This window comes from Pelobates fuscus, chromosome 6 (assembly GCF_036172605.1).
Source record: "Pelobates fuscus isolate aPelFus1 chromosome 6, aPelFus1.pri, whole genome shotgun sequence".
Taxonomy (NCBI): domain Eukaryota; kingdom Metazoa; phylum Chordata; class Amphibia; order Anura; family Pelobatidae; genus Pelobates; species Pelobates fuscus.
In genome coordinates this window covers 87577833-87591994 of record NC_086322.1, presented here as the reverse complement: position 1 = coordinate 87591994, position 14162 = coordinate 87577833, and the positions used below count along the sequence as shown (strand labels likewise).

General features: G+C 43.8%; 1 protein-coding gene across 3 annotated transcripts in view; it reads right to left on the bottom strand.

The window, feature by feature from the left end:
• Positions 1-867, bottom strand: part of SLAIN2 (SLAIN motif family member 2) — a 70157-nt gene extending 69290 nt beyond the window's left edge. For all 3 annotated transcript variants that reach the window (XM_063457932.1, XM_063457933.1, XM_063457934.1), the window contains exon 1: positions 361-867. In XM_063457932.1, the coding sequence (XP_063314002.1) occupies positions 361-785 (425 nt within the window). In that variant the 5' untranslated portion in view covers positions 786-867. The remainder of the gene's footprint in view (positions 1-360) is intronic.
• Positions 868-14162: the final 13295 nt, after the last annotated feature.

Below are 14162 nucleotides of genomic sequence, written 5' to 3'. Positions count from 1 at the left end.
TAAAACAAAAAACGACTCTCTGTACTTGTGCCAACACACACATATACACATATATATATATATATATATATATATATATATATATACACATATATATATATATATATATATAACCACTCTGCTCTCTATAACATTCCACCTCTGCATGGCTTGAACTCAGGTAAAGCATTAACTGAGTGGGATAATTTAGCTTAATGATAATATAACCACCTGTTTCTAAAGTACTCTTCCCATGACACTCAGCCAGCCCTGGTTTATTGTGTGTATTTGTGTACAGGCTCAGGACTCCCTGCCCTCCCATGTCCCAGCTCCCCATACAGGGGCTCGCACTGGCCAAACTTTGTCAGTTCTAGTAGTTACCAGCTCTCCTCCTCCTGGAAGCACACCATGCTGTCTATGTCCTCCTGCCGGAGCGGCACCACCTGGTCCAGTATAAGCTCGCTGTCCCCGCCGTCCTTCCTCCTCTCCTCCGCCGCCGCCTCTATCAGCTCTTCCCAGGCGGCCCCGTCCCCGCTGCCGTCCCCCCGCTGGTCTCGCAGCGCAGGCCCCGGGCTCAGACAGCGGCCGCCGTTGCCGAGGAGGAGCAGGGAGGCTGCGGCGGCCGCGGTGTGCGGGGAGGCCCGGTGCTGGAGGCTGGGAGCGGCGGGCACGGTCCTGGGAGAGCCCGGGGGCTGGTGGGTGGATCTGGAGCGGAGCTGCTCGTTCTGCTTCTCCAGCTTCTTCACCAGCTCCTGCAGCTTCCGCACCTCCTGGTCCGCGCTCACATTGGAGTTCACGTCCTCCATGTTGCTGGCGATACTCGATTCCGCTCAGCCCCGGGAGGAGCTCATCCCCCGGCTACCAACCCCAACTGCCACTCTCTCCGCGCGACTGGCCACGCCCACACGCGGTCTGACCTGCTGACGTCGGGTAACCACGCCCCCCTGGGCAGCTTCATTCCACTCATCGAGCAGCCTCGCCAGGCTAGCCGTGACGTCGCCGTGGAGAGAAGGCACGTGGCAACCAGCTCTAGCCACGCCCCCCCCGTTCAGCTTCTTCTTTTCAGCTGTCAGGTGCCCGGAGTGAGAGTGACGTCAGGCATGCCGGAACCGCCATCTTTCTCTTGGGCGAGACAGTTCTAGGCACCAGATACAGTGTGTCTAAGTGTCTTCAACTCTGCTGGCTGAGAGTATTAATCAGCTTCTATGAGTCTGGAGCACATAAGATAGATTCTAATCATTCCGCTCTATGCTGGGGATGTGGAATTAGTGAAGGAACATGTGTTCATATCTGGTGGTCTTGTAGACTAGTTAATAATAACCGGTCTAAACTCTTTCAAATAATCTCAGATATTTTAAAGCTGAAAATTAAGGAATCGCCAGGAAAATCCATTTTACGTCTAAACTTAGATAACATTAATAAAAATGTCACATTTTTGATTATTCAGTTTTTTCGTGGCTATGAAACTGGTTATTTAAAAAACGTGGAAGAAAAAAAATAAATCCCTCTGATGGCGTTAGTGAATCAAATAAATTTTCAGTGTCTGATAGAAAAGGACTATTTTTCGGCTTTTCAAAGATTTGGTTCATATAAAAAAAATATGGGATCCATGGCTTAGTTCTTACCCCGATAGGATTCATGTTTAATTCTTTATCTTTTTAAGATTTTTTTTTTTAGCATAAGGTGAGGGGACCCATACTTGGTCGCGCAGGTATTGTCTCTGTTTTTGTCTTTTGTAAGAATATTGCTTCATATGTAAGATATAATTTAAGATATTTTGATAAATTACAGATGGAAAACCAAATAAAAATAAAAAAAAAGTCTGGAGCAGAGTTGCTAGACAATACAGCAAAAGTGTAGTATTAATTTAATATTTATGTCATCGGAGGGATATCCACACTTCCCAACTTTGAGAAGCACAAACATGTTAAAAAGGAGCACTTTGACATTAAAAATAAATATATTGTTTTTAAAGTTCTATGTGTTCCTTAATATGTTTAGATTTGTTAGAGAGGAGCTCTCTGTAGTGGTTATGGTGCCAGAAGTGTCCTGTGATCCAGCGCTAGGAGTCAACGCACTCCACTGTGCTGCTGCTCCATCTGCTATCAGATCATCAAGTATGACGTCTGGTCCATTTTAATTCTGCTCATAAACAACCACTGCGGTCCGATGGTTCTTGTGCAGCAATTCCCACCCTCCTCCAATCCACTGCTTCTCTATGAGAAACCGTTCTAGTTGCTGTCTGACTAGAGGCGTGTGTTTGGACAAATGTAAACATTGATTTTTTTTCAGAAACAATGTTTTACATTGCGTTAAGACGTGATATATCAGATGTAGGTGTTATATATAAATTGTTCCTACTGCTTGATTACACTTTTTACGTAAAGCCAAACAGCAAGAATAAAACATGGTGTGTCTGGCAACCCTAGTCTGTAAATGACATTAATATCTGCAGCTTTCACTGGGACCCTGAGAGTGATGGCAGTTACAATCCATAATCTTTTAGGAATACATCTCAACTGTCTGACATTCAGCAAGACAGTCCTGATTCTGGGCCCTACACCAGAGTCCCATGTTGGTCGATAGAGCAGGTATAATTTTTGGACATCTATCTTTAGGGGTTAGACGACTGTACGCTATATAAGAATATAGAGTTACAGAGCATTACTAAACCCTTCTCTGTAGCAATGCTCAGTAATTTTAACCGGGCTGTAATAGAACTGTGACGTTATCAAGGGAGCATTATAACAACCATTTTGTGATAAAGTGTGGCATTTTGAACTTGCTACGTTGACAGTCTTATTTTATTCAGGATGTATAGAGTAAATCCAGACAACCAAGATATACATACTTTCCCAATGTCCATTTTCTAAAGCGAGAGCCAAAGTTATTTAACAGTACTCTGCTCATGTGCCGAGGGGCAGGTCAGCGCAACTAGCAGCCATTTTGGCATGCATTCACATGTGTCAGTATTACTAGTTGATACAGCACGTAGAACTGTATCACACCTAGGACTAAAAAGGTAACGTCTTACCGGGCCTTAGAATGGCCGGATGTAACGTACCAACGAATAGTCAGGATACTTGCCGAGGTCGGGGACACAGAATGAGACACAACGATGAGGGAAAGCCAAAAGTAAAGGGTATCAGAATACAAGGAAGTAAAACGAAGCCAAAGTCAATGACCAGAAATAAACGCTCAGGAACACACTCTCAGACAACCACTAAGGGAAACCACGACAGGGCAATGCGGAGAAGTAAAAATGCGTTTAAATAAGCCTTTTACAAATCTGATTGGCCGAAAGTCCCTTCAATGGCCATCGAAGGGACTTCATATCCCGAGCGCGCAGCCCAAGGATTATTCAGCTATCCGAAATCTTACTCAGCAGCCCGAGGTTTATTTAACCATCATCCACACGTCACTGCTATGGCATGGTTGGAGGGCATATGTTTCACATGCACTTTTGTCATCTAAGAACCAGATCGGACAGTGGAAAACTTACAGCACACATTTGAAACTTTGACTGCAACATATCAAGTGGTGAGATCCAACCATACTTACACTGTATACGTATATAGTGATTTTGCAAAGGACTTTTTTTTCACGTTTTTCACACATTTTTTTTTTCTTTTTTGTTTTTTTGTATATACATCAATTTTTGCAAGGACTGGATCCATCAGGACTTTAAACAAATAGATTGCTATGCATAGCCTAAGATGTGTGGATAGATTTGTCAAACAAATGAATTTTTTCAAGGACTGACTTTTATGCAGTATCTGTATGATTAGTGATTTATTATTCAGTGTATTTGATGAATTTTCATGTATTGAATGAGATCATCAGACCTTTATGTGTAGATATATGAATTTTGATTCCAAGAATATATTCTATTAAACTATATATTTTTTTGCATATTGGATAGAATCTTATTCATCAATTTGCTTTACATATAACAATAACTTTGAGTGCGGTATTTTATTTATTTATTTATTTTGATTGATTTACCTACCACTTAGTCAGTATTCATCTGCTATTAGTGGCAACGGGTACAAACTTAGCAATTGTGGCTAGAGAAAGTATCTAACCGTACAAGTTCTAAGTTCATTAGCTTGTCACAAAGCCGTTCCCCTTTGTGCAATTGAGCGCTATCTAGATACATTTTGTTAACTTTACAAATATTTGAATAACATACTATCCAGTTCTTAGCCATTCCGTTATTTATTTGACTTTATATTATGCTTTCATTTCCACTCACCCCACTAAGGTGACTAGAATCTCAGAGAATCAAGAGTGTGTCATTTTTCTATGATATCATTATGTCCACTTCTATCTGAGGACTTAGACACCACGGGATCTAGGTAATTCTCTAGGTATTTATTGGTATTTATCCATACATATAGCTCAAATACGTCTCAGACATGGACCATACCGGATTGCATTAAAGTCCAGAGTTTGAGAACAGTAGATGTACCACTAGAGACCTCAGGGTAGGAGGTTAGCGACTTGGCTTGATTTATTTTCTATCCATTTATGACCATTTACTTTGGGACTTGTTTTACCCAAACCGCTTCATTTACTCATCATTTATTATTTCTTATGTAACTTTTTTTCCAGCAGATACTCTTGAATCTGGATCTCCTATCCAGTAGTTTGAGGATCTTTTTGTAGTTCTTATTTATTAGGGTATTTGGTTTATTTATTTGCAAATATGATCATCTGAAGTACATGGCTTTAAAGGAATATTGAAGGATGCTAGAGTGTCCAGCCCCCTTTTTTTCCCCAGCAGTATAACCATGTTCCTATGGTTAAACCCCAAAGGTGGTCTTCTGGCATGCAACATAGTTGCCTGGTGCTTCCATTGTCTCTGCCCCTGCAGTGTAATGAATGTTTTGCCGGACAGCCAGTAATAAGCTAATGTGTTAGCACAATGTACAGACAGTTTTCAGCACTAGAAAACTAGTCTTTGTTGTTTTCCTTGTGACAGTTTCCATTCAATGATGCTCAACAGGTTGAAGTTTATTAAACTTATTTTTAATAAATCAGATACCCCTTCCACCACTGGGTGACATGTACATAAGAAGAGAAAGGGCGTGTAAATGATAAAAGTTACATCATAGATTACTTACCTCCCCCAGAAGGGGCCATGTCAGTCCAACGAGCCAGTTTTCCCCAGGGATGCATATGGGAAGTGCACTACTGAAATGCTCTTGCATTTAAAAATGTTACTATTGCAACCAAGCTGCTCTCGTCTTACTTCACATTTTGGGAAATTGGATTTGGGACAACAGACTCCAAAGCAGAAGATGACCTCAGAATCATGACAGTTTGCAGGTATGAAATTATGAAGAAATTCCATTTAAAAAAAAAATGCATAGACTTAAAAATAAAAAAAAGACCTAAAAATATTCCCTATCTGAATACTATCTTTTGCTGCAGATCTTCAAGGACTACAGAGACCAGGAAGTGTCTATGTTCCCCCTATGGTCTGCAAAGACCATGACGTGTACAGCAGTGGTTTAAGGGATATGAAGTTTAGCAGTCACAGGTAATTTCATTCATGGATGTAACTACTTAAAGGAACACTATAGTCACCTAAATTACTTTAGCTAAATAAACCAGTTTTAGTGTATAGATCATTCCCCTGCAATTTCACTGCTCAATTCACTGTCATTTAGGAGTTAAATCACTTTGTTTCTGTTTATGCGGCCCTAGCCACACCTCCCCTGGCTATGATTGACCTGCATGAAAAAAAAAAAACTGGTTTCACTTTCAAACAGATGTAATTTACCTTAAATAATTGTATCTCAATCTCTAAATTGAACTTTAATCACATACAGGAGGCTCTTGCAGGGTCTAGCAAGCTATTAACATAGCAGGGGATAAGAAAATCTTAATTAAACAGAACTTGCAATAAAGAAAGCCGCTCTCTTTACAGGAAGTGTTTATGGAAGGCTGTGCAAGTCACATGCAGGGAGGTGTGACTAGGGTTCATAAACAAAGGGATTTAACTCCTAAATGCAGAGGATTGAGCAGTGAGGCTGCAGGGGCATGTTCTATACACCAAAACTGCTTCATTACGCTAAAGTTGTTCAGGTGACTATAGTGTCCCTTTAAGCAAATGTATCGAGCTGTGGTAGTTGGGTTTACTTGCAAGACCTAGTACAAGTCATGGGGAAGCTCCTATATATCATATTATATCTGCAAAGATCACAAATTGGTTCACCTTTATTAGGAAGGAGATACACAGGTCACCTGCCCATCTGTATTTATGGTGACTAGATGGTTCCTTTAAATGTTTATTTGATCAAACTAACTTGACATGCTCTTACCATGGGTCAAGCTACAATAGACAGTGAAGGCTAGGTTGTTTGTCTCCCTATAATTGCTTACACAGATTAAATCTCTAACAAACTGCCATGTTGTTAAAGGGACACTCCCTCCTAGGAACACAGTCCACTCATTTTTGTGGCACGTTTAGATGGTTGCATCTTAGCAATGAATGATCTATAATGGAACCTTTCTTACATTAACTAGGATTTAACAGTACTTATTACAGAAGGTTTGTAGTCCTTTGTTCAGCAGTAGTAACAGTAGGTTTTGTGTCATAGGGGTCCAAGTGTGTCCCACCTATATTACGCTAAATAAAGACTATTCAGTGAAAGTATTATGATCATAGAGATAAAAGCTAGTATGTGATGCAATTGTTCACACATGTTTAGACTTACATTAAAGGAACTGTCCTTTGTAATGTCAAATTTTTCATGTCTCTGTGGTTCAAGTACAATTATTTTCTTGTAAAACACTAATGATTGGCATTACTGAACAATGGGATTACAGACAGATCAGATTGATTGAAAGGAAACTTAAACAAAATATTATACATGTTATTTACTTAATGAAACACACCCGCTCCCATAACAACTTCTACTCATTGAAGTTGTTATACAGGCAGGTGTGTCCAGAGGGCACTCTTAATTTCATTAAAGAAAACTGTTTAACGCCAAAGTTAGGACTACAACACCCAACACAGCCCCCCCCCCCACCCCCCCACCCTTCCTTCCTTCGTCCGTCTTTGCCATATGAGATAGGTTGAACAAGGCAGTCAGTATTAGGCTCAGCATGTCAACATGACTGCCCATTGAGAAAAAATGTATATTATTGTGGTATTTGATCTAGTATTGTATCAGAATTTAATAGAAAGTAAGACGCCATGATTCACACACGTAGGGGTTTAATATAGTTAATTGTGCCGTCCTTACATTTGCTGGGCCTAGGAGAGGTAAATTTGCAGGGCCCTCTCACCTGTCAGCCTGCTGCAAACATACATAGATGAATGCACATGCAATGACACATAAAAACTTGCACAGAAACTTACACACACACACACATACACAGCAAAATACTAGTACATACACAGATGATCATACACAGAGAAACCCACACACCACCACTCACAGACACACACAGAGAAACACACACACACACAAATGGATTCTCACATGCACTAACTCTTACTTAGACATAACAAATATGCACTCACATACATATTTCCTCTCCTTACCTTTTTGCAGGATAAATATAAAGAAGCTTTGTTTTGTCTCTGGTGTCTAGAGTTTGGCAACAGGCAGCAAAGCCTTTCCTGCTAATTTCCTTCCGGCATGCAGCTAAAAATTAGATGTGCAGCGGCCCCAGGATATAACATCATGTTCTTGCATTTGCTGCATGACTCAATGTTACTACGCAGCATTCAGACTCACTTACAGTATATTATTTTATTTATTATATTTCTGTCAGCAGAAACATTGTAGCATTGAGGACTCTAAAACGTATTGTATGCTAGATGTCCCCAAAAAGTATGTCCCAAGATATGATGGAGAATCACTAGTAGGAATAAGTAGGAGAATAGTGTACCTGACACTGGGAGAGAACAGCGTATGCCTGTACTACATAATAGCCAGAAGGTATATGAAGATAAGAGGCACGAGTAAAAAGACCAAAAGGTCAAAAAACAAAAAAGAATGTATTGTATACTAAATAGTATCATAAAAATAATAACAATAACCCAAAAGTGCAAAATCAAAAAGTGCTAGATCAAAGAAATCGCTAAAAACAGAAAAAGATACAATGTTGATTTAACTTGAATAGACTCTAATGTCTTGAATGATATAGGAGTAATAAGCGACAGCACACGTCTGTGCTGCTTGGGAAAGACGTTTAGCTAGTAATAGCCTTAATAGTGGGAGAGTGATGGAATGTAAAAGAATGGTCTAAGTGTCACGATTCGGGGAACCCAACACGCTAACACACACACACAGAAAAGGTGCAGTACCGGACCTTAGAGTGGCCGGGCTAACCACACAAAGAATAGTCAGGAGACAAGCCGAGTAAGGGGAACCAAAAGACAGAATAACGAGAAACAAGCCAAGGTCAAAGGGTAGGAGAAAGTCACAAGTTAATCAGAATCAGAATTAACAATCACACGTGGGAGATATCTAAACCTCCCACTGTGATTGAGGCACTGTGCCTTTAACGCCGGGTCAGGTGACTGACCCTGGCGTGTCATAGATTGGGCGGTCTCCCAGCGTGCAGCGTCATGCATGCTGCCGCTGGGGGACGTGGAAGACGCGGGCGGCATCCGAGGCTGGAGGGATGCCGCTCGCCGAGCCCACGTGGAGGAGGGGACCGCGGACGGCTGGAGGGTGAGTACTGCGAGCGGAGTGCAGCCTCCCTTCGCAGCCGCCCGCGGGATCCCGACATTACCCCCCCTTGAAGACCGCCCGGAGGGCGGGAAGCAGAAGGCTTCAAAGGAAACCGGGCATGAAAGGAGCGGACCAAAGAGGGAGCGTGCAGATCAGAGCTCGAAACCCAAGACCGCTCCTCAGGACCGTACCCCTTCCAATCCACCAGATATTGCAGCCAATAACCCCTAACACGAGAGTCGAGAAGGGCAGCCACCTCGTACACGTCACTAGAGACAGCACGAAGGGAAATGGGCTGCCCGAGGGGACGAGAGAACCGGTTACACAGCAAGGGCTTCAAAAGCGAGACGTGAAACGTGTTCGGAATACGCACGGAAGGAGGCAGGTTAAGGGAGTAGGAAACGGGGTTAACCCTACGTAACACCTTGTAGGGACCAAGAAATCTGGAAGCAAATTTCATCAAGGGAACCTTGAGACGGAGGTTCCTGGAGGACAACCATACCCTATCACCCAGAACATAAGAAGGGGCCGCAACCCTACGGCGATCAGCAAACTTCTTCTGAGCAGCTGCTGAACGAGACAGCGCAACATGGACCTGATCCCACATCTTCCGCAAAGAGGCGAGGTGCTGGTCCAAGGCGACAGAGAACGCACCGGGAAGGACAGAAGGCCGAAACCCAAAAGCAACCTCAAAAGGACTTAAGCCAGTAGACGAATGAGACACCGTATTCCTGGCAAATTCAGCCCACGGAAGGAGGCGGGACCAGTCGTCTTGGTGCGCATTAGTGAAGCAGCGCAAATATAATTCCACAGACTGATTAGCACGTTCGGACGCACAATTAGATTGCGGGTGATAGGAGGAAGTGAACGACAAGGAGACCCCTATCTCAGCACAAAAGACCCTCCAAAACCGAGAGATGAATTGAGGGCCCCTGTCAGATACGATATCCTGAGGTACCCCATTCAAGCGGAACACTTCTTTGGGAAACACCTGAGCTAGCTGAACCGCAGAAGGCAGTTTCTTAAGCGGAATAAAGTGCACCATTTTAGAGAACCTATCCGTCACAGTCAATATCACTGTCTGACCATCAGAAAGAGGAAGGCCTACAATGAAATCCATGGATAAGTGGGTCCACGGTTTCTTGGGTATAGATAGGGGCATCAGTAGACCCTGGGGTCTCACATTAGGGGACTTACACTGTGTACAGACCCGACAAACCTGTACAAAATCCACTACGTCTCGCTTAAGTGAAGGCCACCAGAACTGTTGAAGGAGGCCCTTATAGGTTTTGGTAACCCCCGGATGGCCAGCAGTTTTGGCGGTGTGAAATAAAGTTAACAACTTTTTTCTGTCATTTGCTTTAATGTATAGTTTACCAACCGGTGTCTCAGGGGGTGCTTGGGTTTGGTATGTCTTAATGCTATCTAGGAAAGGAGACGAAACAACCAAACGGGTAGCAGCTATTATCTGAGACGCAGGTACAATAGGTACAGGAGTCGGGTTAACAGATTCTAACGGTTCATGCTGTCGAGAGATAGCGTCAGCTTTGGCATTACGGCAACCAGGGCAACCAGGTCTATAGGTAATAACGTATTGGAAGCGTGAAAGAAATAGAGACCATCTAGCCTGCCGGGCAGATAACCTTCTAGCATCAGCTATATAGGAGAGGTTCTTATGATCTGTTAAAACCATAATTTTGTGTCTAGAACCCTCTAATAAGTACCTCCATTCCTTAAAAGCTAACACAATAGCTAATAGTTCCCTGTTTCCAACATCGAAATTCTTTTCTGGATCAGACAACCTCTTAGAAAAGTAACAACAGGGATGGAGCGGTTTGTCATACGACAACCTCTGTGACAGTACTGCTTCCACACCCGACTCAGAAGCGTCTACTTCCATAACAAAGGGAAGGAAAGAGAAGGATTAGGGTGGTGCAGCACTGGAGCAGAGGCAAATGCCTTCTTGAGAGTTTCGAAGGCCTTAAGGGCTTCAGGAGTCCAAACCCTAGGGTGTAGACCTTTTTTTGTCAGCTTTGTTATAGGAGAGATAAGTGGTGAAAAGTTTTTTATACATTTCCTATAATAGTTGGCAAATCCTATAAAACGCTGGATAGCCTTCAGTCCTTGGGGAAGTGGCCAGGACAGTATGGCTTCCAATTTAGCAGGATCCATACTGAAACTCTGTTCAGTAATTATATATCCAAGGAATTGCACAGAGGTCTGATCGAATAAACATTTTTCTAACTTACAACAGAGTCCGTTCTGTAATAACTTTTTGAGCACCATCCTAACATGGTTATGGTGTGACTTCAAATCAGAAGAATACACAAGTATGTCGTCAAGGTACACCACGGCACAGACAATCCCTAAGGACATCATTTATGAGGTCCTGAAACACAGCAGCATTACACAGTCCAAAAGGCATGACCAGATATTCGTAATGCCCACTGCGCGTATTGAACGTTGTCTTCCACTCGTCATTCTCCTTTATACGGACAAGGTTATAAGCCCCCCTGAGGTCTAACTTGGTGAAGTACTTAGAACCTTTAACACGATCAAACAACTCAGTGATGAGGGGGTAGGGTAGGCGTTTTTAATCGTTATTTTGTTCAGACCCCTGTAGTCTATACATGGCCTCAAATCGCCCTCCTTCTTTGCCACAAAGAAGAAACCAGCACCAGCAGGGGAGGAGGACCTTCTAATAAAACCTTTACTTAGGGATTCCCGCATGTACTCCTCCATGATCTGGTTTTCTTTCTCAGAAAGAGGGTAGACCTTGCCCCTAGGAGGCATAGTACCCGGTAACAGGTTTATGGCACAGTCATATTCACGATGTGGAGGTAGCTTATCTGCCTCCCTTTTTTCAAAAACCAATGCAAGGTCTGCATATACAGAAGGGACAGAAACCGAAAGTGGTTTAGCCGTGGGCATAGGCGTGCGCAGCCTATTGCATTAGGGTGTGCACCCTAAAGCACAAACACACGCCGCATGTATATGTGTATATATATATATATATACACACACACACACTGCTGTGTGTGTGTGTGTGTGCTGTGTGCAAGGGTGCTGCTGTGTGTGTGTGTATGTGTGAGGGTGCTGTTAGTGTGATGTGTGTGTGAGGGTGCTGGTAGTGTGCTATGTGGGTGAGGGTGTTTGTGAGGGTGCTGTTTGGGTGTGAGGGTGTGTGTGTTTGTTAGGGTCCTGTTAGTGTGCTGTGTGTGTGTGAGGGTGCTGTTTGTGTGATGTGTGTGTGATGGTGCTGTTTGTGTGATGTGTGTGGGTGTCGTGTATTTGTGAGGGTGCTGTTAGTGTGCTGTGTGTGAGGGTGTTGTGTGTTTGTGAGAGTGTGGTTAGTGTACTGTGTGTGAGCGTGCTGTGTGTGGGTGCTGTATATGTACTGTATGTGTGTGGGTGCTGTGTGTGTGCCGTTTGTGTGAGGGTGCTGTATTTCTGTAGGTGCTGTTTGTGTGTGGGTGCTGTATATGTGTGTATTCTGTATGTTTGGAGGGATTGTGGAGGTGGGGGCAGATTAGTAAATATCCCCCCTCCCTTCGTACCTTATGTAGGGAGGGGGGATCCTTGCTGCCATGTGCCATCCCTGGTGGTCCAGTGGAGAGTTAACTCTAGCCTGTGGGGCTAGAGTTAACTCTCGCGAGATCTGAGCGTTGCCACGGCAACGCTAAGATTTCGCGAGAGGAACCTGGCGGAGCTGCTGTCTGGAGTTCCCCGGGTCCTCTCCTGCCTCCCTCCATGCTGCTGTGGGCCGGTGAGGTAGATCTTTGATCTCCCCGCCGGCCCATGGAGGCTTAGAGCAGAGCTGGCACTCAGATATCGCCGGTTCTGTGTGAGCCGACAGGGGAGAATAAAGTCCTGGGGAATAAAGTGTGGGAACTCTCCCAAGATTCTCCCCCCCCCAAAAAAATAATATACACTCCAATGTGTGTGTGTGTGTATATATATATACACACACACACACACACACACACACACACACACTGACACGCATACTCAGACACACACACATTCAGACACACACACACTCATACATTCACAAACAAACATACACACACACACACATTCACATACACTGACACACACTCATACATTCACAGACACCCATACATACATTCACAGACACCCATACATACATTCACAGACACCCATACATACATTCACAGACACACAGACACACACACTGATACATATACACACACATTCACAGACACACAAATTATTATTTTTTAATTAAAAAATGTCCACCCAGCCTCCCTACCTGGAGTGCTGGCGTGGACTTGTCCCTGGGGTCCAGTGGGTAGAGCAGGTAACACCCGTGTATCCAGCCGTCTTTGACTACGCCTCTCTCTAATACGGTTATCAATAAGAATCATATAGTCTATAACATCATCTAGAAGAACAGGTAATTCCCTGGATGCTATTTCATCCAGTATATAAGCGGCCAAACCCTCCTGAAAGGCTGTTACGAGGGCGTCATTATTCCAAACCACTTCAGCTCCTAGAGTGCGGAATTCGATAGTGTAATCCGCTACAGATCTGTTACCCTGTCGGACCCTAAGCAGAGCTTTGCCAGCAGAAGCAACCCTACCGGGTTGATCGAAAGGTGCATTTGAAAGCTGTCAGAAAATCTGCAAAGGACATAGGTGACGTATTCTCCCACATGGGGTTGGCCCATGCTAAAGCTCTCCCGGACAAGTGGTTTCTGTCAGTGGGATAGGAACGTGGATTCATCACCAAATGGATGTCAATTTGGTTGAGGAAACCACGACACAATGCTGGGTCAACGCTGTAGCGCTGTGGCGGCGTCATATGAACTACATGAGCAGGAACGGGTACTGGAGTGGGAATGGGTTCGGGCACAGCAGCAACAGCCTCCTGAACGGCAGGCTGCAAGTGTGCAGTACGAGCCAGTATGGTTTGCAAAGCTTGAGCAAACTGATCCATACGGTGGTCCAAGCCATCCATTCTCGCCTCCTGATTAACTAGGAGCTGTGGTATGTCAGCAGGTTCCATTATGGCCCTGTTGTAATGTCACGATTCGGGGAACCCAACACGCTAACACACACACACACAGAAAAGGTGCAGTACCGGACCTTAGAGTGGCCGGGCTAACCACACAAAGAATAGTCAGGAGACAAGCCGAGTAAGGGGAACCAAAAGACAGAATAACGAGAAACAAGCCAAGGTCAACGGGTAGGAGAAAGTCACAAAGTCAGATTAACAAGCCAGAGAGTACGTAACCAGAAACACAAGTTCAGTAGCAATACTAGCAAGCAAAGACCACAACAGGGCAGGGAGGAACAGGAAATGTAAGTATTTAAACCATAAGGTTAATTCTGATTGGATAATTTCCAATCAGAATTAACAATCACACGTGGGAGATATCTAAACCTCCCACTGTGATTGAGGCACTGTGCCTTTAACGCCAGGTCAGGTGACTGACCCCGGCGTGTCATATATTGGGCGGTC